General features: G+C 43.0%; 1 protein-coding gene across 11 annotated transcripts in view; it reads right to left on the bottom strand.

Moving 5' to 3' along the window:
* WT1 (WT1 transcription factor) overlaps positions 1 to 24,915 on the bottom strand; it is a 48,732-nt gene that overhangs the window by 5,847 nt on the left and 17,970 nt on the right. For all 11 annotated transcript variants that reach the window (XM_067751769.1, XM_067751772.1, XM_067751771.1 and 8 more), the window contains 2 exons: positions 4,900 to 4,996; positions 2,359 to 2,509 (listed from right to left, as the gene is read on the bottom strand). In XM_067751769.1, the coding sequence (XP_067607870.1) occupies positions 2,359 to 2,509; positions 4,900 to 4,996 (248 nt within the window). The remainder of the gene's footprint in view (positions 1 to 2,358; positions 2,510 to 4,899; positions 4,997 to 24,915) is intronic.

The following is a 24,915-nucleotide window of genomic DNA, read 5'->3' as shown; positions in this document are numbered from 1 at the left end:
CTTGTACTTTGCTCACACTAAACATCCTCCATCCCTATCTCCGGATTCCTAACCCATCCAAAACTCTACTGCACGTCCCTCATAAATGCCGCTTCCTCTGCGATGCCTTCTTGGAAACTTCATGTTCACACAGAAAGCCCTTCCTTCCCTCATTACAGAACTTATTACAGAACGTCTAACATGGGGCTGTGTCCAGGTCTAGTTCTGCCGCAAGCTGGAAAATCCTGAGGGCAGGAGCCTTTCCTTAACTTTCTATTGATATCCAGCCCAGCAACTTAAGCTTCACCTCTTCAACCTGGGAAAAGCAACACTCCTGTTCAGTCTCATGTCTTTTCTCTGCCTTTCTGCTTCTGCTCATCCTTTACTTCCTCTGCCCAACCTTGCCAACCCTTTGATGGTTAACCCAAGCCCTTCCTCCTCCAAGAAACGAACGACGCTCACTCGAGCAAGTCTTCTCAGTACCTCCAGATTCACACACTCTCTGTCCCTTTTCATTTGTGTATGTCTTGGCTCCAAAACAGACCACAGACTCTTTGAGAAGGGGGCCTGTGACTTGGAGTTGAAAGTCATGAGTTTAAGTCCCGCTTCCCTATATCCTACCACCAGATAATTGTGCGTGAGGATTAAATGAAATAATGCATGTAGAGAATTTGGCACATAGGAAGTATTTAATATAAAAATACTTAACATAATAGTCTGTACTATTATTATAAATAAATACAAAAAGATGGCACTCTTTTAAGAAGGGGACTTCACCGTTGTTAAATACCCCGCCCTTTTTGCGGTACGCGGGCCTCTCACTGTTGTGGCCTCTCCCGTTGCGGAGCACAGGCTCTGGACGTGCAGGCTCAGCGGCCATGGCTCACGGGCCCAGCCGCTCCGCGGCATGTGGGAATCTTCCCAGACCAGGGCACGAACCTGCATCCCCTGCAACGGCAGGCGGACTCTCAACCACTGCGCCACCAGGGAAGCCCAAGGAAGCGTTTCTTAAAGGTTCCAGCGGGTCTGGGGGTCATGACTATCTTGCCCACTGCCTTCCCTTCCCCCAGACATCTAACCCTCACTGTTTTCTAAGTGCCTCTTTCCCATTAAAATTTCTACAACCACATTGCCTTCAATGTATTACATCCGTCTAGGCAGAACTTTACCTTATCATTTTCCTTATAATCTTAACAGATAGTTTTCAAATGATCCCATTTGGGGAAATATGTAAAAATATAACATGCAACTGGTTCTCTCATCTTCAGCTTCAAAGCAAGTGGTTTACTGAGTGCAAACTCAGGTCTATGCCAGAATTGCATCCTCCAGATGCAATGGCTTAGCAAAGACCAATGGTCTAAGATCTGAATGCAGCTCACTTTCTTCTCCAGCTTCTCCGAAGCAAAGTCCACAGTAACAATAAAATAATAATGGTAATCATAACAATGTATCTTCCCTTCTGTCGTGGAAAGAACGGTACCAACTCCCCAGCAGGAAAGCCTGTGCTTTGCCCGGCTTTTCTGTAGGGGAAACCTAGCCACACTCCTATCTAGTGCCCACAAGGCCAGGAGCAGACATTTGTGAAATTGCTGTTCACATTCAAGGCAGCCAACAACAGCACATGGCCAATTCTCTCTTTCCCAGAGGCAGGCCCCTTGACCTGTGGGAAAATCCAGTTTTCTTTAAAACATCATCAAAAATCATCATCCCTTTTTTTAAAGGTTGAAATCAAAAACTAAACTTACAAGCCATTTTCCCATTCCTATCTGGTTGGTTATTACTAACCCAAGCAGTTAAGTTCTTCTTTGGACCATCTTTTCCTAAGTCTTATGATGACCTTGCATATCAAGCTCTCAGAATCATCTGATTACCAAGCTCCCAGGCCAGCTCCGCTCCCTTAAGAGATACTAATAGAATTATAAAAGTAACACTATCATCTATTCAGACCTATTAACATAGGAACTGTATGTTTCATATCTCTAACTCCTATAATTCAATTTGATTTTAGAAGTTAATCTAGTCTCAACCATTGTATAAGGTAGGTGAGGTAAGTGAAATTTGAAGAACAGTTAGGTAACTTGCTCACGGTCACACCACCTGGTGGTGAAGCCAGAATTCAAACACAGGTCTCTTTAATTCTGTGGGATTCTCTCTCCACCTACTCTGCTCTGCCCTTCTTTAATAAAGGATGGACAATCAGGATACAAAATGACCTGGCATCCTTTTCCCATCACCTGGGCCAGATCTTTGAAAGCAGCACCTACTTTCCATCCCAGAAATCACCTGTGTCCCGGCAGCACAGGAGCCAGGAGCAGGGGCTCCTGGGCCACCGCTGCCCAAAGGCCACCAGAGCCAAGGCTGGACAGTGGACGCACTTACCAGTGTGCTTCCGGCTGTGCATCTGTAAGTGAGACAGCTTAAAATATCTCTTATTGCAGCCCGGATAAGCACACATGAAGGGGCGTTTCTCACTGGTCTCAGATGCTGACCGAACAAGAGTCGGGGCTACTCCGGGCACTCGCCGCACGTCCTGCAAGCAGAGTTTAAGAGAAACGGAGGTTTTAAGGCACATGTGAACATTCATGTTGGTCCCAAGGAAAGTGAGCGTTGAAGTATTCCCAAAGAAGGGATGGCGGATGTGAGGCCTAAGCCACTCCCCTCCACACCCGAGGCGCCCGCAGCAGATGTCACTAAGGGGTGACAGAGCAGAATATTCTAGAACGCAGTGCTCTAACATCATCATGGCTATCAACCAGAACGGGGGCTTGAAATAAGGTTTGTCTGGTGCTGTTGATCTGGAGCATCTGGAAAAGAAACGCTGGTGACTGGAAGAGCTCCCCATCCATCCTGTCTCTCAGCTTCTCCTCTTGAGGCAGTGAGGTCTGGAAGTCCAAAGCTCCAGGTTCTATTCTATTCCCTCCCCCTCGGGACACCCAGCCACATGACCTTGGGCCCAATCTGCAATGGGTTGGGAAGTCCTTAGTAGAGAAAAACAAAGGATGTTAAATGAACCCCCAACTGAGCAGACCTTCCACATATGAGTAAATGACAAGGAAGAAGGAGCTCCTGGGATATGGAGGTTCTGTCTGTGAAGGGGGCTGAAACTCCAGGAGGGCCATGGTGTAGCGAATCCTTTACTAGAGACACTCAGAAACACTGTGTCCGCCTTCCATCCACTTCACGTGTCCATCTCAGGGCATTCTTCTGATCCCCCTTACCTTGTGCGAGTGAGTGTGTGCATGGCCGGTCCTCCATGAAAAGGAGCTACAGGGAAACAGTGAGGCAAAAGCCCCTTAGGCTCCTGGAACCAATGAGTCATAGACAGGAACAGTGGAAGTGCCTGAGGGACCACTGTATCCCCTGTGCTCTCACAGATGTGCAGTCAAGGCCCAAGAGCACGGCCATAGTTTGTGTTAAGACCTGGAAACACTTCTGCGCTTAACGCACTCCTGCCCTGTGCACTTCCCACACCACCCCCAAGCTCCTGTTTGCGTTCCTATTTCACACTGCCTTGCACCGTGAGATCTTTTTGAAGAAAACGTACAGTAGTCTCATACACAGTGCCTCAAGGCAAAATGTGGCATAAGTTTAAATGGTGAGCCAGCTGTGTCCGATTGGTCTACTCTAGCAGAAGATGAACACCCGACTGGTCTGGAGTGTATCAGAGGCCATGACAGCGAGTCTGACAAACTGCGCTTGGTGGAAAGGAAGGCAAAAGGAGCTTTTTACATTTCCTTTAATTCATCCTGAAGGCAGCACACACGGCAATAGGCTATAAATCTGAGTTGTCAATGTCAGTCCTGGTGGAAAAGAGTCTGACGGTACTTGTCTAATTTCCATCTGATTTCCATCATATTTCTGTAACCCTTGCCTTTATTCCCACCATTGGAAGGCCTGAGATGAGGGAGCACGCTGTTCTATCACCATGATGCTTCTGGAAACATTAATCAGGACATCTCAGAGCACTTGCTCCACACATCACGTGAGGACTTGGCCCACACACAATTTGTTTCTAGTGTGCTGACTAGGCCGGTGAAAGTATCTCAGCCGTTTCTCATGTTGCAGACACTGAGTCACATGCCACAGTCACAAACACAAACCCTTGGTAGCTGCGCATGGTTCTGAGCAACGAAAAGAGGCTCCCTGGAGGTGGCCTTCCATCGAGTTTCCTGAATTCTCGGAAAACGTCAGCCTTTTTACTTTACTTTCTTTACTCTCCCTTAGAACTGCACAACACACAAAGTGAACCCTAATGTAAACTATGGACTTCAGTTAATAATGGATCAATATTGGCTCATCATTGTAACAAATGCACCACCAATACAAGATGTTAATAACAGGGGAGACCAAGGGATGGGGTGAGGGGTGGATATGGGAACTCTCTGTACTTTGTTTTTCCTTAAACCTAAAAACTGCTCGGAAAAAATGAATTCTATCTTTAAAAGAAAGTCCACGTATAAAACTTAGCACAATGCCTGGCATGTAGAAAGTGTCCAGCCATACATGGTGCTGTTACTATTGTTATTGTTATTATTAGCAATGATAGACTCTAACTTTGGGCACTTTACCTTGCAGACCAAGTCTCCTTACAAGTCAAGAGTCCAGGTCATTAATTCAAGCTCATTTACCCCCCGATACAAGATGTGCGCAGCCCACCCGGGAGAAGGTGAGTTAGGCAGTGAAGGAGGAAGGGAAGGGGTTCTGCAGGAAGCATCCTGGTCTGAGTCAGGGAGGCAGCCACACCCACACTGGCCTCTGGAGAGGAGGAGGCCCCCAACCTGCCCCAGTGGAAGAGGAGGGGTCCCTGCTGTCACAGGAGCCTACAAGTAGGAACAGACTTGCCAGGGCCAAACGGCCTTCAGCAAGGAAGTGAAAGACTGTTGGGAAGGCAAGAGGCATCTGGGGCCCCTGCATACTCACCTGAATGCCCCTGAAGACGCCGTGGGTGTGTATCCTGTACTGGGCACCACAGAGGATGGGAGTGGTGTGGTTATCACTATCGTACCCCGTGCCGTGGCTGCAAACACAAAGAAGGGAGAACAAGACTCAGGCTGGTTCACAGGCACCCTTTGGAAACGCACATCTGCAGCGGAAGGAATGTTCTTTAAAAGCTCCTGGGACGATACGGTTGGTTTCTGTCTTCCTCCACTGGGGCTGCTTTGGAAACAGGGCTCTGTGAAAGGCGGGGTTGCTCAATCCTCGGGTCATCCTCACGCTCAGATTCTCAAGGTCACACCACCTGGGTCTATGCCTCTCTCAGACAAGCGGGGGAAAGTCACAGTGCAGGATTTCATCCGCAGCAAATTGTTTACCATCAAAACGGGGCTGACAGCTGTGAGTATCTCAGGAATGAGCAGATGCCTCAAGTTTCACATTGAGTGCAAGGAATTTTTCTCGGCACCTCATGACTCAGTTTTTACCAGATAGCACCAACTAAGTGATGACACTTACAAGAAGAGATGTCACATCCTCAGAAGTGGGGATTACACATCTGTGGCTCTGCTCCACTTAGCCCACTGATCAGTTTTCCAGATCAGCTTAACTCTTTGCAGCCAACCCGTACCCTAGGTGGACACTGCATAGGTAATCTTTCTCCTTCCTTCCTCTGACCAGTCCTCTAGTCAGAGCTCAGTTGACCTTGGACTACAATCAAGAGCTGAGGGATGGAGAAGGTTGAAAAGAACACCTTGGAAGGGGTGGATGTTCTGCTCTGAAAGTATTCTCCCCTTCGGGTACAAGCTGATCTCTGTTCTGCAGTTATCTTACTTCCAGATGAGGCAGAGAGAGGGTTCCAGCCCACACGGGCAGCACAGTATAATCGTATCTAGACTCACCACGGGGAGCTTTTATGAAACGCCTCTGTAAAATGGGACAGCTGCTTGGACAATGTCTGGCCGTTCCTCAAAAGGTTAGACATAAAGTTATCATATGGCCCAGAAGTTCCACTTCTAGGTATATTCCCAGAAGAAATGAAGATATATTTCTCCACAAAAACTTGTATACATTGTTTATTGGCGGCATTATTCACAACAGCTAAAAAGTGGAATCAACCCAAACGTCCATTGGCTGATGGTGGATAAAGAAAATATAGTATATTCCTAAAATGGAATATTATTTGACAATAAAAGGAACGAAGTACTGGTACACGACAAGGGACAAACCTTGAAAACATTATGCTAAGAAAAAGAAGTGCGTCACAAAGGACCGCCTGTAGTGTGACTCTTTATAAGAAGCGTACAGAACAGGCAAATTTATAGAGACAGAAAGGAGATGGGTGGTTGGTTGCCTAGGACTGAGGATTTTGAGGGGAAATGGAGAGTGACTGGTAAAAATGTCCTCAAATTGTGGTACTAGTCATACAACTGTGTGAATATACTAAAACCATTGAACTGTACGCTGCAAATGGGTGAATGGTATAGTATGTGAAATATATAAATCTGCTTAAAAAATTACCTTGGGGGTGGGGGAGGGATAAATTGAGAGACTGAGACTGACATATACACACTACTATATATAAAATGGATAACTAATAAGGACCTACAGTGTAACACAGCGAACTCTTCCCAATTCTCTGTAATGACCTGTATGGGAAAAGAATCTAAAAAAGAGCATATACATGTATGTATAACTGATACACTCTGCTGTACAGCAGAAAGTAACGCATCGTTGTAAATCAACTATACTCTAGGGCTTCCCTGGTGGAGCAGTGGTTGAGAGTCCACCTGCCGATGCAGGGGACGCGGGTTCGTGCCCCGGTCCGGGAGGATCCCACATGCCGCGGAGCGGCTGGGCCCGTGAGCCATGGCCGCTGAGCCTGTGCGTCCGGAGCCTGTGCTCCGCAACGGGAGAGGCCACAACAGTGGGAGGCCCGTGAACCGCAAAAAAAATAAAGAATGGTGCTGCAAGATTTTGCCTCAAAGGCTGTGAAGAGATGCTGCCTTTGCTTGGTTTAGCCTTCTGCATGGAGCCAAAACGTGACTTACATGTTTTGTAGGGCTGAGGGATTTTTAGGGACCCGACAATAGAAGTCTGACTTATTTTAAAGTTCCACCATCAAAGAGGAAGAACTTGGAATCTCCTGTCTTGGGAGCTAATCTCTGGATGTTATCTGGATTCCTGGAGCGGGGTGGGGACGGGACATAGGAAATAGACTTCTCTCAGGATACTTCTCCCAGTAAATGACGTGTTGCACCACTCAAAGGGGATGCCATAATCCTCACAGCCAGATGCAACCAACAAACAAAAGAAGCAACAAGACTGTACCTGCCAAATACGCCACTAGATTCTTCTACCAGGTCCGTGAACAAGAAAACCAGCCAGGTCCCTGCTTATCGGCTCTTGTGTCTCCATAAGACAAACTCACCAGTGCAATTCCATCCAGTAGAAACCCTGCAACCGCACACTCTTCCCAGCGTGGTCTGCCTAAAACACTGAGTACAACCCGTGGGCATTCAGTATGGTAATAACTCCCTTTGGGTAAGTAAAGGAAAGCAAGTCAGGGGACTTGGAACCATAGATTAATAAAGGCAGAAAAATCATCTACTCTGACCCCCATTCAAAGCTTCTCCAGCTCATCCTCATGAGCTGGACAACAGGACTGGTGACTGGTTTTGAACGCAGCCCACTCCACTTGGGGAGAGCTCTAATTGTTAGGAAAGGGCTTTCTAAACTGAGCAGAAATCTGCCTCCTCATTTCTGTCTTCTGGAGAACCAGAGAGTATTACTAATTTACAGCCGTCTCTGTGTATCTCCTCCACTGTATGGTAAACTTGGCCTTGAAGACAGACAGACTGACTTGCTCCCGTCTGTATCCTCTCAACTTTGTGACTGAAGTGAGGTGCGTAGTCCTGAAAAATTCCCAGAGATGGACTGAATCTAACTCCTCTTCCACATGACAATCCTTCGGGTACCTGAAGACAGCTCTCCAGACTGCAGAGCGGTGGCTCTCACAACTACGACAATGTGAACTGGCGTCTAATTTCCGTGCTTTCCAGATCATCCTCTTCTTCATTCCCTTCATTTTACGAAGTCCCTCTCAAAGTGTAGGCTTAGGATGGACCCCGGTACCCGGGAACAGTATTTAAATAAGGGACTGAGAAAGGAGGATCACAAGAGTCTTTAGAGGGACTTCGCCAGTGGCGCAGTGGTTAAGAACCCGCCCGCCAATGCAGGGGACACGGGTTCCATCCCTGGTCCGGGAAGATCCCACATGTCACGGAGCAACTAAGCCCGTGAGCCACAATTACTGAGCCTGCACTCTAAAGCCCGTGGGCCACAACTACTGAAGCCCGAGCGCCCTAGAGCCCGTGCTCCGCAACAAGAGAAGCCACCACAATGAGAAGCCCGCGCACTGCAACGAAGAGCAGCCCCTGCTCGCTGCAACTAAAGAAAGCCCACACGCAGCAACAAAGACCCAAAGCAGCCAAAAATAAATTTTTTTAAAAAGTCTTTAGAAACAGAGAAATAACATAAATACCTAACACCAGAGAGTATATGCCTTACCCAGAGATTCCATTCCGAAGTTTTCAAAATCAGTATGCTAGTCAATACAATGTTTTGTGCCCACAGGCTGCCAGAGCTCAACCCCTGGGCAGAGGGTCTGGGGCTTCCCTTCTCAACCTGGACAGAGTACTGCTAACACATCGAAGAGCACACGCCGTCTTAGCACTCAGGTCAGAGTGGTCTTCCTTAGTCAAATAAAATCTCCAACTCCCACCCTAGCACCAGCCACAATTAAGGCAGGTATTCCAACCTTGAACTTGAAGGCGTGATTTTTTTTTAACTGCAGTTCAGGACTACACATTTATCCTTCAAATCCCATTCTATTTCTTTTAGCAAGCTATCCTCAACTGTTGAAATCTTTTTGATTTGGCTTCCAAAGCATTTGCTTCCCATCCCATTTCATGTTATCTCAACATTTGAAAAGCACCTTTTCTGTTTTCATAAGAGGAAAAACTCTTCCTTGCTGTTGTTGGGAACTATTATATTAACAGTATGTATAGTTATTCTCTGGTATCCAAGGCAGTGACAAGATCCTAGAAGGTCTCGCCATAGGGCAGCCTGAGGGAAGCCATCATAAAGAATCTGGCCATTTAGATGGGGTCCAGTCCAACAGAGCATAAGCAGGACTTAATCTGAGACAGAAAAGCTCAGGAACGTGGCAGCTGCCGTTGGGTCAATAGCTATTGTTAAGACCCAGCTGCGAGCTTAAATGGTGAAGTGAAACAAAGCTTTACCCCCAAAGAGATCAGACTTTAAAAGTTCCAATAAGTATGCTGTGGATGAACCAAACAGGAATGAAGGTAGGATTCCTAGAGGTCTGAAACCATTAAAGGGCAAGGAGCTATCAGCCTAGAGAAGAGATTTCTGGGGCCAATGATACACCCTTCAAATAAAGGAATCACAGAGCCCCGGATAGTTGTGGGGTAAAAATTGGTCATGACCCAGAGACAAGGGTGTTATCATTCATGAAGCTGATATCAGAAAGCAGGTTCTAGAGCACAGCGTGAATCCCACCAGACCAAGCAGTTGAGAGACCCCGTATCTCCCTTAGGGTAGAAATGCATGCAGTGACTGGGTCTACCTTCCAAGCCAGGTAATGAGGGGAAAGTAAAGGAACCTTGGCACTACACACAGAAAGGCACATGCACCAAGCCTGAGTGAGGCTGGAATTTCTTAGGGAAAAAAATTGGTGCTTTATAAAAAGTTTTCATGTTTTTCTGTTCTGTTGCCTCATAAATTTCTCTTTGACAGATAAGATACTGGACTTGGCTGAATGACAGGGGAAATGGATTTGTTGACTCTTTGGCCAAGATAGTCAGGGAGAGCACAATGGGGTACAGTTAGGTGTAATGAGGGCAGCCATGGGTCCAGCAGGTGGGGGGAAGAGCCAGTGGTAACATGAGGAGGCTGAGTAATGCAACTGCTTCTTCCTTCGTGCCCCGGAGCACTGCATGAGAAACCACTCACCAGCTCGATAAAGATACTTAAGACAGATCCTTTGGTTTTATTGTTCAACTAGGCACAAATAGCTCATTTAAGCACTTGGCCCATAATGATCTTATCCACAAGGACATCAAAAAATAAGCTATATGGGGAGCAAAAGTTAACTTTCAGATGTCTTTTTGCAATAAAGATCCATTACATTATTGACCTTCCACTGAGACTAATTCTAGAATAGACTTGAGCACTGCCTTGCATACGATTAACATACCTTCGTTCTTTTTTTTTTTTACATCTTTATTGGAGTATAATTGCTTTACAATGGTGTGTTAGTTTCTGCTTTATAACAAAGTGAATCAGTTATACATATACATATGTTCCCATATCTCTTCCCTCTGGCGTCTCCCTCCCTCCCACCCTCCCTATCTCACCCCTCCAGGTGGTCACAAAGCACTGAGCTGATCACCCTGTGCTATGCGGCTGCTTCCCACTAGCTATCTACCTTACGTTTGGTAGTGTATATATGTCCATGCCTCTCTCTTGCTTTGTCACAGCTTACCCTTCCCCCTCCCCATATCCTCAAGTCCATTCTCTAGTAGGTCTGTGTCTTTATTCCTGTCTTACCCCTAGGTTCTTCATGACATTTTTTTCCCTTAAATTCCATATATATGTGTTAGCATACGGTATTTGTCTTTCTCTTTCTGACTTACTTCGCTCTGTATGACAGACTCTAGGTCTATCCACCTCATTACAAATAGCTCAATTTCATTTCTTTTATATGTTCTTAATCTCTCTTTTCTTCCCCATGTGCTTTCCAAAATCCAGCTTAATAGCTTTACCAACAACTCATGCTAATCTCACTGCTCTATGGGTTCCAGAATCCACTGGAGTTTTTTTTCCCTACTTTAAGATATTTGCCTCATTTAAGACTAAAACTAAGACAAAAGTCTAATTCTCCATGAATTTCCAGATTATTGGCCAAGGGTCAATAATTTTGCTAAACTGGTCAGAATACAGATTTGGGTTTTTTTCCTTAAAGCAAAGTCACAAACTCAGGTACCTACAGGGACCAAGTAAGTGAGAAAAATAAATGACAAAGGCCCTGGAGAGAAAGACGGCACCGAACTGGCAGGGACAGCCACCCCACCCCCTGCTCAAAGGAGGCAGCCAGGACCCCACTCTACCAGCCAAGTGCTGTCGATCACATAAACTCAGTGTTGTCAGATCTTTCCAGTCTCCAGAAAAGTCAGAAATCAGGACTTTTATATGAGATCACCTGAGTTTTAAATTCTGGCAAATTATTGAAATTTTAAAGAATCACTGTCAGGTCAAACAAAACGTACCCCTGGCCGAAGGGCCACCAATTTGCAACCTCTGCTTTAAAGGTTGAGCAGTGAAGTTTAAGCCGCAAACTGGAAAATTCCACCTGGATTCTGTTGCTTCCTCCTACATGGCAACAAAGTGGAGGTGGGGATGTGCCTGATTCTTTGAGAACTGAGTATCAGAATCTTCCACACCCTTGAAAGCTTGAAAGGATGCTGTACTTGAACAGCAGGAATGGCCAGTGTTGCTAGAGCAAAATCCATAAGTTACCATCTACAGGGGTCAGCGGTTTACCTCTAAAATGTCACTGGTCCATTTGAAAGTAGGCTTAAGCACTGAGGTTACAGATAGAAAAATGCAGTTGCTGTGCAGTAAGTTGAAGTGTATCTATTTTCTACAGTTACTGTAACAAATTACCACAGATTTGGTGGCTTATAGGACACAAATTTATGCTCTTACAATTCTGGAGACCAGAAGTCTAAAGTCAGCCTCACTGCTCTAAAGTCCAGGTGTTGGCGGGGCTTTTTGCTTCTGGCGGCCGAGGGGAGAATCTCTTTCATTGCCTTTTTCAGTTTCTAGAACTCACCTGCATTCCTTGGCCCCTTCCTCACTTCACTACATCACTCTGACCTCTTGCTCCCTGCATCACATCTCCTACTTGTCTTCTAGGGTCAAATCTCCCTCTTCCTTCCTTTTTTTTTTTTTTTTTTTTTTTGTGGTACACGGGCCTCTCACTGCTGTGGCCTCTCCCGTTGTGGAGCACAGGCTCCAGACGCGCAGGCTCAGCGGCCATGGCTCACGGGCCCAGCCGCTCCGCGGCATGTGGGATCTTCCCGGACCGGGGCACGAACCCGTGTCTCCTGCATCGGCAGACGGACTCTCAACCACTGCGCCACCAGGGAAGCCCTGCCTTCCTTTTATAAGGACACTTATTATACTTAGGACCCACTCAGATATTTAGTATATCTCCCCATCTCAAGGTCCTTAACTTAGTCACATTTGCAAAGTCCCTTTTTGCCATATAAGGCAACATTCGCAGCTTCCAAGGATGAGGACTTGGATATCCTGGGGGGTCATTATTCAGCCACCAAAGGAACTAGATTTATTTGGTTTCTTCCAGATACACTTGCCAGAGCTAAATTAACCTGGATCCTTTATCTCCAGATTAATCTGCAAAACTAGTCTGAAAGAACATGGGTTCTGCATCTGAAGGCATGTGTTCCAGGCCCACTTCCATCATTTATTTGCTCTGTGGTCATGGGTGAGTCATCTAAACCCTCCGTGACTGAGATTCATCCTCTACAAAATGAAGCAATGACCTATTTGATACATGTGTTTGAAAACCAAAGAGCTAAGCTATATGGGGAGCAAAAGTTAAATATCACTCAGTAACTTTATCCTAACAAAATGTTCAGGTCGGGCTTCCCTGGTGGTGCAGTGGTTGAGAGTCTGCCTTACCAATGCAGGGGACGCGGGTTCCTGCCCCGGTCCGGGAAGATCCCACATGCCGCGGAGCGGCTGGTCCTGTGAGCCATGGCTGCTGAGCCTGCGCGTCCGGAGCCTGTGCTCCGCAACGGGAGAGGCCACAACAGTGGGAGGCCCGTGTACCGCAAAAAACAAAGAAAGTTCAGGTCTATGGTTATACGCATTAGGTGACTAACAACCACAGAAATTATTTCTTGTATGCTTCTTATAAGCCTGCTGATTGAGATCTATAAAACATATACTTTTATCCTTATCACAACACTAGAAGTCATTAAGGGTATCACTCTAGGCAAATGACTTAGCCTCCCTGGCCTCAGCTTCACGTAAAATGAGAAAAACAGTACCCCCGCCATTAGACTGTTATAAGGTCAAATGAGGTTAGGTAAGTAAAGCACAATGCTTGTTACATGGTATGCCCTCAATAAATGTTACTCAATAGTATTATCCCCATTTTACAGCAAAGAATACTGAGGTTTAAGGAGAGATTGAGTTATTTGCCTAAAGTCAGATAGATGGCAAGTGGCAGAAATGGGGTTTGCGTTCAGGTCAGTGTAGCTCTTCTTCCTTTAAAACCAGCTAGACAATTCTGGTGGTGCAAGCCCATCCTGGGTTCACTTCTACCAGCATGACATTTGAATAATTCCCAGCTCTTTTCTCCAGGGGTGTGAATGAAATTAGCTACATGTGAAGGTTTGAAAAATGCAGTAGGAGTGGGTAGGACAGGAGGATGGGGACCGGGAGGAGGAGCAAGTTCAAAATATGCACTCAGCATACTTCAGCTTCTGCTCAGAGGCACAATATTTATTTGGTATAAGAGAGCGCCAGGTAAACTGCAGGAAGTGGCCTGCTTATGTGCGATAGAGCAGTTGAAACTGAGGACAATTTTTACAAGAAAGTTTCTTTCTACCTAACTGGGAAAATAAACTAAGCAGAAGCAGTTATCAGGAGAGCGTACATCTCGCCACGTCATTTCTGGTGGTGGCATGGATGGTACATTTTCCTAAACAGCTTGAAAACGCATTAAAATGTATCTTGAGAAAGTGTGTTCTTCCTAGACAGCTTTAAAATACATAAACATGTGACCTTAGAAAGTTTGTAAAAAGAGAAAAATGTCCCTCATCTAACACAAATTATGAGCCCTATTCATGCTAAAAACTTGTACATTGAGGTTCGGCCCAGAAAAAACTTAATGTTTAAAGAGTAGCTTCTTTAGAAATGATTAATTTTGAGATTTCACAGGCATGAGAAGATTAATAAAAAGGAATTGAGGTTTTACACATGAGGAAAACCAGAGCTGCCCTGAAATCCCTTATCAACAGAAGAGGTTTTTTTTTTTTTTAAAAAAAGAGCCTTTTGAGGGCAACTAGCATTTGATAAGAATATTCAAAAAGGGGAAACCACCACCTGTGACTTCTCTCTCCCACCTCTAACCCTTGGCCAGGTGGGCATACCCCATCTTCACCTCTGTCTTCTCACCTCTGCAGAATTAATCAGATTTAAACGGAAGCACATGGGAAAACTTCATACTCTTGTGTGTCCAGAAAATGGAATTTACCCATCAACCCTTCTTCTCTCTCCACCTTTGCTCCACCAGACTTATATATGAGATGCTTAGGTGCCTGATTCCTTTTGGTGTTGAAAATACACTTTGCAAAAAAAAAAAAGAAAATACACTTTGCTGCCTGCCTTGAGAACCATCATCCCTGTCTAGTGTGCCAGTTTTGAGGGAAAAGATCAATGGAACCATGTTTAAAAAGTGTGCTTCCTTAAAGTTTAAACACAAGAGATGAGACTGAACACACCACCACTCCTCAATTATTCTTGCCAAAAAAAAAAAAAAAAAGGAACCCAAAATCTAATCAAGCCTCCAGATCTAACTACTTACTTATAGGAAATACAGGGCATGGACATCCAAAGTTAAAAGACTATAAGAGGAAGTGATCTGCCAAATCCTGACTGTGAGATATTCTACTGACCAATTGACCTGCCATCTTCAACAAATCATAACATGAGAAAAAAGAGGACGTGGAGGCAGGGAGGGCAGTTACAGCATAAAAGAGCCTTAAGAGAGGACAATCAACAAAATAAAAACCAACAAAACAATAAGCCCCTGCACAAATGCTCACCGTGCACAAGGATGAGCCAGAGACAGCCAGACTTGAACCGTTCAGTTCTAGAGGACTTAGAGTCAAGAAGTCCCCGCGGAAGCCTCAGTGGTCACATCAGAATGCTTGGGTTTAAAGCTTTACTTTAAAGCAAATGTAATTTCCCTACAGCCAGAGTAATTTCAAAACTCACTTTCCTATCCATTTATAAAATCTGACTTGGGAAAATGAATAGATATAGAATTATCTTTTTGTACATATTCAGAGCTGGTGTCGACCTACCTACCTCTAGTTCAATACAAATGCTATGTTATTCTCTTGCCTGAGTGTTATGGTCTACAGGCAATATTTAAATAAAATTCTGCACAAATATTATCAGCAATGCCATCGAGCCATCCTCTTTTCTTTGTGTGATTTAATCTTTTATAGTGGAAGCATAACAACTCAATGTATATAAATATATGTGATATATAATGTATACATATATGTATGCATAATATAACACATAAATACATAAGATAATACATATAAAGTATATATCAATACAAAAAACAAAGGATTACTCTGCTACTGAGAACATAAAGGGAAAGGCTGAAAGATGCAGTTTCTTTTACTAATCCAGCATAGAAAGTAGAATCTAAAAATGAAACGACCAAGTTAAATTTGACTGAGTTTAAAAAAAACACAAGTAGGGCTTCCCTGGTGGTACAGTGTTTGAAAGTCCGCCTGCCGATGCAAGGGACGCGGGTTCGTGCCCTTGTCCGGGAAGATCCCACATACCGCGGAGCGGCTGGGCTCCTGAGCCATGGCCACTGAGCCTGCGCATCCGGAGCCTGTGCTCCACAACGGGAGAGGCCACAACAGTGACAGGCCCGCATACCGCAAAAAAAAAAAAAAAAAACACAAGTAATATCTGTAATCTGATAACTTATGAGTATAAAATTTCCTCAGTAGTCTACAGAAAACAATCAGCAATATTTTTACTTGAAATATTTACTTTCCTCCTGCCCTCAGGTGTTTCATTTCAGTTCAGACCTCAAGAAAAAGACACGTTTTTTACTTTTAATTTAAATATATTTTATGTCACTTTTCATTAAAAATTATACTATGGTAATAATTCTAACTATTGTACTTTTTAATGAACACTTTTCCCATGAGCATTAGAAAGAAGGCTCCTCCCACCCACTCCATCCTTCATTTATTTTCTATCCAGGTCTTGTACATCTCTGCAACATCCAGCTCCACATCATATCTGGAGGGGAAGAGGACTCACCCCACTTTCACTAACTCTGACTTTTTAAATTCTCTATTGAGTATCTTTTTTTCTTTTTGCTCACCATCCTCTGGTAACACAGCCTCTTCTCCTTTCAGGGAACCACCTCTCTCTAATCCCACCCTCAGGCTCCAGGGATGAGTACATGCCTATGGCCTGGCCAATCAGACCACTGCATTCTCTAGCTACCCAATCCAGGCCAATCAGAGGCTTCCCTGGGTCTTTTGGTGGAGAAGAACCAATAGGGAGGCAGTCTTCTTGTGAAGCTGTAGGTTCCAAAAAATAGCTATTTTTGCCACAGTGAATAGAGACTTTCTGAGAGGACAGCCAGCACAGAGGAGAGCAAAGACAAGGGACAATGAAATAGTGTTCTAAAGACACTGTCTCAGCCCCTGAATCCACACATGGGGTTTTAAAACACAATACAATAAGCCATTAAATTTAAATTCCCTCTTTGACCTATGCCAGTTACAACTAGGGTTCTGCCACTTGCTGTAGAAAAAGTCCTGATAATACATAATCTAACAGTTATCTAGAAGCAACTGGATTTATTTTTCAGCAAATATATCAAAACACAATACCTGTAAGTGAGTACTGCAAAAGGTCCCTTCAAAGTATTACCTTTTGGGTACTCTGCTCAATGTTAGGTGGCAGCCTGGATGGGAGGGGAGTCTGGGGGAGAATGGATACATGCATATGTATGGCTGAGTCCCTTTGCTGTACACCTGAAACTATCACAACATTGTTAATTGGCTATACTCCAATAAAAATTAAAAGTTAAAAAAGTAAATAAATAAAAATAAAAACAGCCCTCCATCCACATTTCATGATAGACACAAAACTCTGTGAAATGACATCAAGAAAAAGGTAAAAAATAAAAATTAATGTATTCATTTAAAAAAATATATTACCTTTTGGAAGATGCTCACTTGTTCCAACCATGCTAGCTATTATTGCTAAAACTTGTTTGTATTCCTCTTTTGAAAGTTTCTTTATGGTCACAGCTCATATGTTTTCACTTCCATGCAGCCTAGTCATTAGCCACTATTTAATAGGGAATACAGGCTGAGTGGTTAATAACCTGATAACAACGCTTGTATAAATCAGCCATTATGAACCATCAAGCTTTCCTCACCACTTGAAATGGTACACAAACCTCCTCCAACTGACTTTTTTCTCTTATTTCACACTCAGAGCAGAGCTAGAAGCTATTTTAAATCTAGTTTCCCAAAACAGTTTGGGGAGAATACAGCTCCCCTCCAAAAATAAAACTCCACACTATTTACTGGCTCCTACTGCTGGGAAGAATATTTTTAGGCAAGACTTTCCTTCCTACTTCAACACATACAAACATAGGAACGCACGTCCGCATAGATCACCTCATCAGACCATATGAAATATCTGGATCTCCCCTTACATGCATCTGGTATTGAAGTGCTACTTCATCAGAATTCCAGTTTCATCTAACTCACTGGGTTCTATAATATCAATGCTTTGGCTCTATGGCCAGAGGCTGCTGCTAGATTCACCCCAAGAACAGCTGTCCCAAATTCACAATAGACAAATTCTACACAGGGAAAATGAGCAGGATATTTTCAGCCTGGGTTCTCAAAGGCTCCCACCCAGCTTGCTCACACACTCCTAAATCTGAAAAATTTTACTCAACCATTCTCAATTACTTAAAAAAAAAAAAAAAAAGAAGTCCTCCCTAAAACCCCAGAATCAAGCACAGTGCTCTTAAGACTAAGCCCTTCTCTGCTTCTCCAGTTGAAATGGAGGTTTGTACATGTGAAGGGCACGTGCATAATCATCTCTACCAAAGGCACAACCTTTCAGCTGACATTAGTAACACAACAAAGTATTTCAAGGTGAAGAAACAAAAGAAATACCTTGTAATACATTCACAGGAATCACGGGCATTCTCAAAGAGATTTATGAAGCCAGAGGCATTACTGTTAAAATTCCTGAAAAGGAGAAATTCAAAATAGAGACATCTGACATACAAGACTTGAAAAAGAGTTGAGAAATGCCATTCATGTTCTTGAAGAAAGGACTAGCAATTTTTCAAAGGTCAAAATTCTCCAAAATTAATTTTTAAACCTGATGCAATTCATTCAAAATTCCAATTAAGAGTTTTAAAAAATAAACTTGTTACTTTAGAATGGGTCTTTATTTCTAAAGATAATGTAGACAGTTGTCATGTACTCTGCACTGTTTCCTCTATTCTTTTTTTTTTTTTTTTTTGCGGTATGCGGGCCTCTCACTGCCGTGGCCTCTCCAGTTGCGGAGCACAGGCTCCGGACGCGCAGACTCAGCGGCCATGGCTCACGGGCCCAGCTGCTCCGCGACATGTGGGATCCTCCCAGACCGGGACACGAACCCGTGTCCCCTGCATCGGCAGGCGGACTCTCAACCACTGCTGTCACCAGGGAAGCCCTGTTTCCTCTGTTCTTAATATCTCACATTAGTATGGTGTATTTGTCACAATTAATGAACCAATATTGATAAAGACTTTCTTTGAAATTAACAAAATGAATCTAAAGTTCATCTTGAAGAATAAACAAGAGATAATAGCCAGAAATAGGCTGAAAAAAAAATAGGCTCAAAAGAAGAGAATAACGAGTCTAGAAATGGATCCAAGGAATCTGATAGGATTCAAGAATTGATAAAGGTAATATACGAAGTTAATGAGAAAAGGATGGATTATTCAAAGCAGTTTGGGGATACTGGCTAGTCATCTAGAAACAAATCAAGGTGGAATCCAATGGCAAAATAAATTCAGAATAAATTAAATGTTTAAGTGTTAAGAAGTCAATCAAAAAACATACCAAAATACAATAAGTAAATTTTTTAAAAATGAGGGGACTCCCCTGGTGGTGCAGTGGTTAAGAATCCACCTGCCAATGCAGGGGACATGGATTCCATCCCTGGTCCGGGAAGATCCCACATGCCACGGAGCAATGAAGCCCATGCACCACAACTACTAAGTCTGCCCTCTAGAGCCCCTGAGCCACAACTACTGAGCCCACGAGCCACAACTACTGAGCCTGTGTGCCACAACTACTGAAGCCCGCGTGCGTAGAGCCTGTGCTCCACAACAAGAGAAGCCACCGCAATGAGAAGACCGCGCACCACAACGAAGAGTAGCCCTCGCTCGCTGCAACTAGAGAAAGCATGCACGCACTAACGAAGACCCAATGCAGCCAAAAATAAAATTAAAAAAAAAATGGGATTGGAGAAATCTTTTCTATATAAAAGCCAAAAACTTGTAACTATGAAACATAAACTGATAATTTTTACTATGAAAATAAAAATTTCTGACAGAAAAAAAACATTAATAGTTAAAATACAAACCAGATAAAACATTTGCAGTACATATGATAAGCAAAGGGTTAATATCCTTAGAAACAAAGATCTCTTGTAAACCAATTTACTAATAGATGAACTATCCCAGCTCCTAGCTAACCAACCCCAGTTGCCCGCGGAGCCTCTTCTCTCTCAAGTACCCTGTTCCAGCAATTCTATCCCCTCCCATCATTAATTTTTTTCCCTCTTCTTGAACATTCTCAACAGCAAACATGCAGGTACTTCCATCTAAATATAAATAAATCAAAGCAATAAAAAACCACCTTCTCCTGACCCTCTTTCCCCATTGAGCTAGTACCCCATTTCTTTGCTCTCTTTTGCTGCAAAACTCCATGGAAGTGTGTTAACTTAATACAATGTCTCCAGCTTATCTCCTCCTATGATCTCTTAAACCCATCTCTATTAGGCTTTTGCCCTTTCCCTCTAATCTTTTCAGAGGCAACTACAGTTAATAGTTCAGTAAATGTTTCCAGAATTTCTTCTCTGCAGATACAAATATACCCCGATACGTTTAAAAACTAGTTATCTCTGTGTGGTGAGATAACAGATGACTTTTCTTTTTTTCCTTTATAAAGTTTTGGTACTGTCTGAATTTTTTCAATATATAATAAGCCTGTGTTACTTTTATAATCAAGGTGAAAAAAGTTGTTTTCATTTTGATAAAGTCACTATCTTAGCCTTAAGAACACTACATCTGTGGCTTTGCTTTTAAAATGAAGAGCTAGAAATAAAACTAGAATAAATGAAATTGTTCACTTTTAAGAGGGAAAAAACCCTACTAAAAATAAGCAGTAACCCCTCATTCCAGAGATGCATTTATTTGGATGACTTTTTATGAGTGCAGCTTCTATATTGACGTCTTTCTAGCTAGAGGTTATGATTTTTTTCCTTGGCTAGATGACAGGGAGAAGGATAAATGGTGAGCAGAGGGTCTCAGAAGGGCCTAGGATGGGATCACAGACATGAGAGGTCCAAAAGGCACCTTGAGGTCATGAAAGAGATCCTCCACTCATCTGATATACCTTCTCGCCCTCCAAAACACACACACACACACACACACACACACACACACACACACACACACCCCTTTATCAACAGACTGGAGCCCTCATTAACCCCTCCCTGCACCGAATCCACCACGATCCTCATTCCCAGCTTGACCCCTTCATCACCACCTTCCTTTGCTATCTTTCCTGCTTGGCTTCTTTCTTCTCCTGACCTGAACAAACCTGTTATTCATCCTCCCGTTTATGAGATAAAACGAATTCCTTGCTTTAAAACAGAACAGTTAGAAACACAGTGTGGAGATGGTAAGTCTATAAAGCCCAAAATACTTTTTAAAGTGAAGTATTTTTAAGAGGTTGAGAATATTTTCAAAAACACTCCCATGAAGGTCGAAACACAGAACTCTGCAATGGCCTATAGAAGTGCATGTGCTGAATTAGATCTAAGCCGAAGCCAATCATTTGTTATAAAAAAGAAAAGGACACAAATGTATACCCATGCATGGAAAAAGGTCTGAAAGTGTATGCGGCATAATAGTAACAGTAGTTTCATCTGGACTAGTGGGGGGAGTGTTAATTTCCTTTCCTATAAAGTTGTATTTTCTAACTGTTCTATAATTTATACATATTACTTACATCATAAAAAAAATTAAATACATGAATTGAATATAAGCCCAAAGAGAAAAGAAGGGGAAAGACAAAAAGCTAGGGAGGGGAAAGTAGCAGCAGGGAAGTGGCAAAGAAACCGCTGAATTAGTCCACGTTGAGAGGTACAGGGCAGACAGCTCTAAATCATAGTCCCCATCTTTATCCTGCAAACCCAGGAGAGTCCCCTGCTTTGTTCTCGTAAGTATGGCTAACAGACTCTAGCCAAGTCCAACACAGTTGAAATGCATAAATGTAACCATATAAAAGAAGAAATTAACAGCTTCATCCTGGGAGTGGAGGAGTACCCTCAGGAATGCTGGTATATTCCCAGAGCTGCTTCTCTCCACCTTTGTGTTTCATCACAAGCTCCAGGAGCCCCTGAGAAGCAAGCTATCCATTTTCAAGAAGTAAATCTCTTGGACGAATACCTTCTGTTCACTAGCTGGAGAGGAAAGGTGCTGGGCTGTGTATTGGAACTCCAGCTATCGCTTCTGGCACAGGTTCTCAGGGATGAGACCATGTCTAGTGGGGATTTTCTCCAGATTCGACAGCCTTGGCCCTACCAAAACACGCAGCTTTGTTTTCACCATACATCACTCAACCTGAGTCTTTCGTTTTTCCTTTCAAGCATCCACAGGTCAAATACTGTGTGTTCCCAATGGTCTGAACTTCTTGGACCAGCAAAAGGACATTCATTTTGCTCAGCACTCCTTTCACATTTCTATTGTGTTCGATTTCCCACTCCCCCTACCCAAGTCCCCAGAGAATAACTTCTTCCTTGTTTTAATAACCTGGACCGCAGTCAAGGTTGATGTGTTTCTCCATTTTGCAGGATATTTTCTTCAGAAGAGACAAAACAGAGGCTGACAGAGTAGCCGGGCTTGGGAGCAGCGTTAAGAAATCAGCAGGCGTTAGGAACACACAGAAAATGATTCTAAAGAAATACAAAGCAGACAGCAATGCGAGGCACCGTACACAGAATTATTCATAAAGGTGGACTAGTGCTTAGAAAGATTCCCCTGCAATTTTTTTCTCCCAATGACCCACTTAGAAAATATAATTTCATTTGTTGGTAAGGAAAAGGGTCAGAGTTAAGAAAGTGGCTTCATAAAGTACCTTCTCTTTGACTTAAATTGAAACACAATATTCTCCCATTTGAGGTCATAAAAGTAGCTCTGATCCCTATGGGCACGCAGAGATTAGAAAATGAGTAAAGGGAGGAGGAGAGAGGAGTAAATCAGTGGTAAGATTCCCTCCTCGCCACCCCGTTTCATGTTTTCATCTCGTCTTGCCCATGTCCCCCCTACAATCCTATCCCCAACCAGTATAATAACACTGCTCCCCAACATCTAATGAAAGATGTCTCTGTGGACTTGCTTAAGCAAGGAAACAAGCTCACTCTTTTTCTAAAAAGTAAAATTCTCAAGGAAAGACGACGTGAACAAATATTTAGTGGGCGTTAGTGGGAGGCACATGATCTTTTAATAAAAACGTTATAATGCCTCTTTTTTATGAGTGATTTAGAAACTATATCCTTTTTCTCCAAAACATGACTCAAACCTCCAGTATTCATGTTACAGATCTACCTTGTCACCATGATTTTTCTTACTACTGATTTCAGGTAGTGTCCAGACACTAGTAACAGATACATGCAAAAACACAGTTATTTCTCTTTGTCTTTCTTCATGGAATATCTTTTCGCAAATGTATTTTCCATATTAACAGCATTTTCATACCATGGCAAAGGAAAGCAAATTTGGTACAGAGAATAAAGATACCTACCCAGATTATGTACCCCCTGGGGAAAAACCACTTTCTACTGGGATATCAGCTTCAATTGAATCCAGTTCTCAGCTGTTCATGGGCTTGGAGGAAAGAGCTAAGGAGTTGCTATTTTTAGGGCTAGGAGAGGCAAACTGTGGGTAATGATGTATTAGTGAGCTGTAAAATCAATCTACACATCTCAACCAGCATTTTTTTAAATGATATGGAATAAAGTAGAAAGCACCAGTATGCACAGCAGGTAGTAAGTATTGTTCTGTGAAAACTTATGTGTGTGTGTACATCTGATCTCAGTGTAAAAGGTATTTCTAACTGTGGTCACAGTCTAGAAAGTTTAAGAAACTCTAATCTAGGGCCCAGATACTGGAGTCAGACAGAAGTGGGTTCCAACGTGGCTCTGACCCTTACTTGCTAAGTGAACTTGGTTAGGTGGCTTACCCTCTCAGCCTCCTCATGTGAAAGATGGGTGTGAACATAATACCCTAGGATTGTCGTGAGATCAAAAGAGGAGAGGTGTATAAAGCCCTTCACACCCTGCCCGATAATGTTAACATCCATCTTCAGGTAAATGTTCAGCTCACACTCGGAAGCAAACATTTAGCTGACTTACAAAAGAGAGAAAAACACAGTGTGAGAGAAGATATTAGGAAATTAGACAATTGTAATGTTTTGCTCTCCAAAGAGTTACTCTTCTATAGGACTATCTACTGGAGGAGTCCTTGATGCTTTTTATACAACTCTCTGAAGAGAGTATTCAAGAAATACATTTTAATTTCAGGAATCCTTTTCCAAAATGTAAGCACCGGATCAATGAAAACACTTCTAGTTTTTGTTTCTTACACAGGATTGAACAAAACAAATTATTTGCATTTTGTGCTTCATCTTTATAATACAGCTTCTGACTCCCTAGCAAGTGACTAATATCATGTGTCTAAAGATCTTAAAAGGTACCAAAATTATCTCACCTACGGAAAGACCCAGATTCAAATACATGCCAAGATTCCTTATATGTAATTTTTGTAATTAAGCAAATAAACTAACCCTGTACTCCAGCATGAAGAAATTTAAAAAACTGAAAACACACCGCTCACTTCACAATCATGTTCTATCTATTCTTGGCATGTAGTTTGGGGAGAGTTACTGAATTCTGATTACAGTAGAGAGAAGAAAAGCAAGGGATCCAGAAAGAAAGGCTGGGACCACGAAACATAGGATAAGTTTTGAGTAGGTATAAAGATACAGTCCTAAAATTGTCAGCAGCCCCTTGGATGGAAGTGGGGAGAGAAAAAAATCCAAGTCCATAGCAAGCTTTTTTACTTTTGGGTCTAGAGAGACGAAGTGGAGATTTGGTTAAAATAGAAAAATTGGGGGCTGGGGGTGGAAAGAAGGATCTAATAGTGAGTCTAAGAAGATGAAAAACAACGTCACTAATCACTGAAGGATGATCCAACAAACAGGACTGAACCAACAAAAGAAAGATGAGAAGAGGAAGGCTGGTTTTGGTGTTCAAGCAGAGAAAATAAAATCAAAAGAAACAGTTACAGAAATGTCCTAGGGTGCAGGCTCTAAGGCTGGGGAAAACACAGATGTTTAGGAATTTTAAAAAGTTTTTGCAGAAAGTCTGGCCATAGACTTGGGGTAAAAATTAAGTTCTCCCTGAGAGATTTAAAGGTAAATAGAGAAAAGGCAAGTTAAGTATGGCTGAAAGATTTGACCGATCTAACAGGAATATGTGTAATGCCACAAATTTAATATTTTTTTTGAAACGTTCACCAGGAAATGAGCAGGGTTGCTACAGCATCATTTTTAAAATTTTTTTTCAGGAGTATGTTGATGAGAAATGTCACCACCTCCATTTTTACCCACAGTATATCTACAATAAATAAGAGCAGGCAGAGAGAGACAGAGGGAAAAAATGAATAGATTCTTCCCATCCCTGTGCACCAACTGCTACCCTGATTACCCATCATCAGTCCTAACTCCTGCATAACCCCAGGTGCCAGTCAAC

Source organism: Pseudorca crassidens, chromosome 9 (genome assembly GCF_039906515.1).
Source record: "Pseudorca crassidens isolate mPseCra1 chromosome 9, mPseCra1.hap1, whole genome shotgun sequence".
Classification (NCBI taxonomy): Eukaryota; Metazoa; Chordata; class Mammalia; order Artiodactyla; family Delphinidae; genus Pseudorca; species Pseudorca crassidens.
The sequence above is the reverse complement of the archived record's forward strand: the minus strand, read 5'-3'. Positions and strand labels throughout refer to the sequence as shown.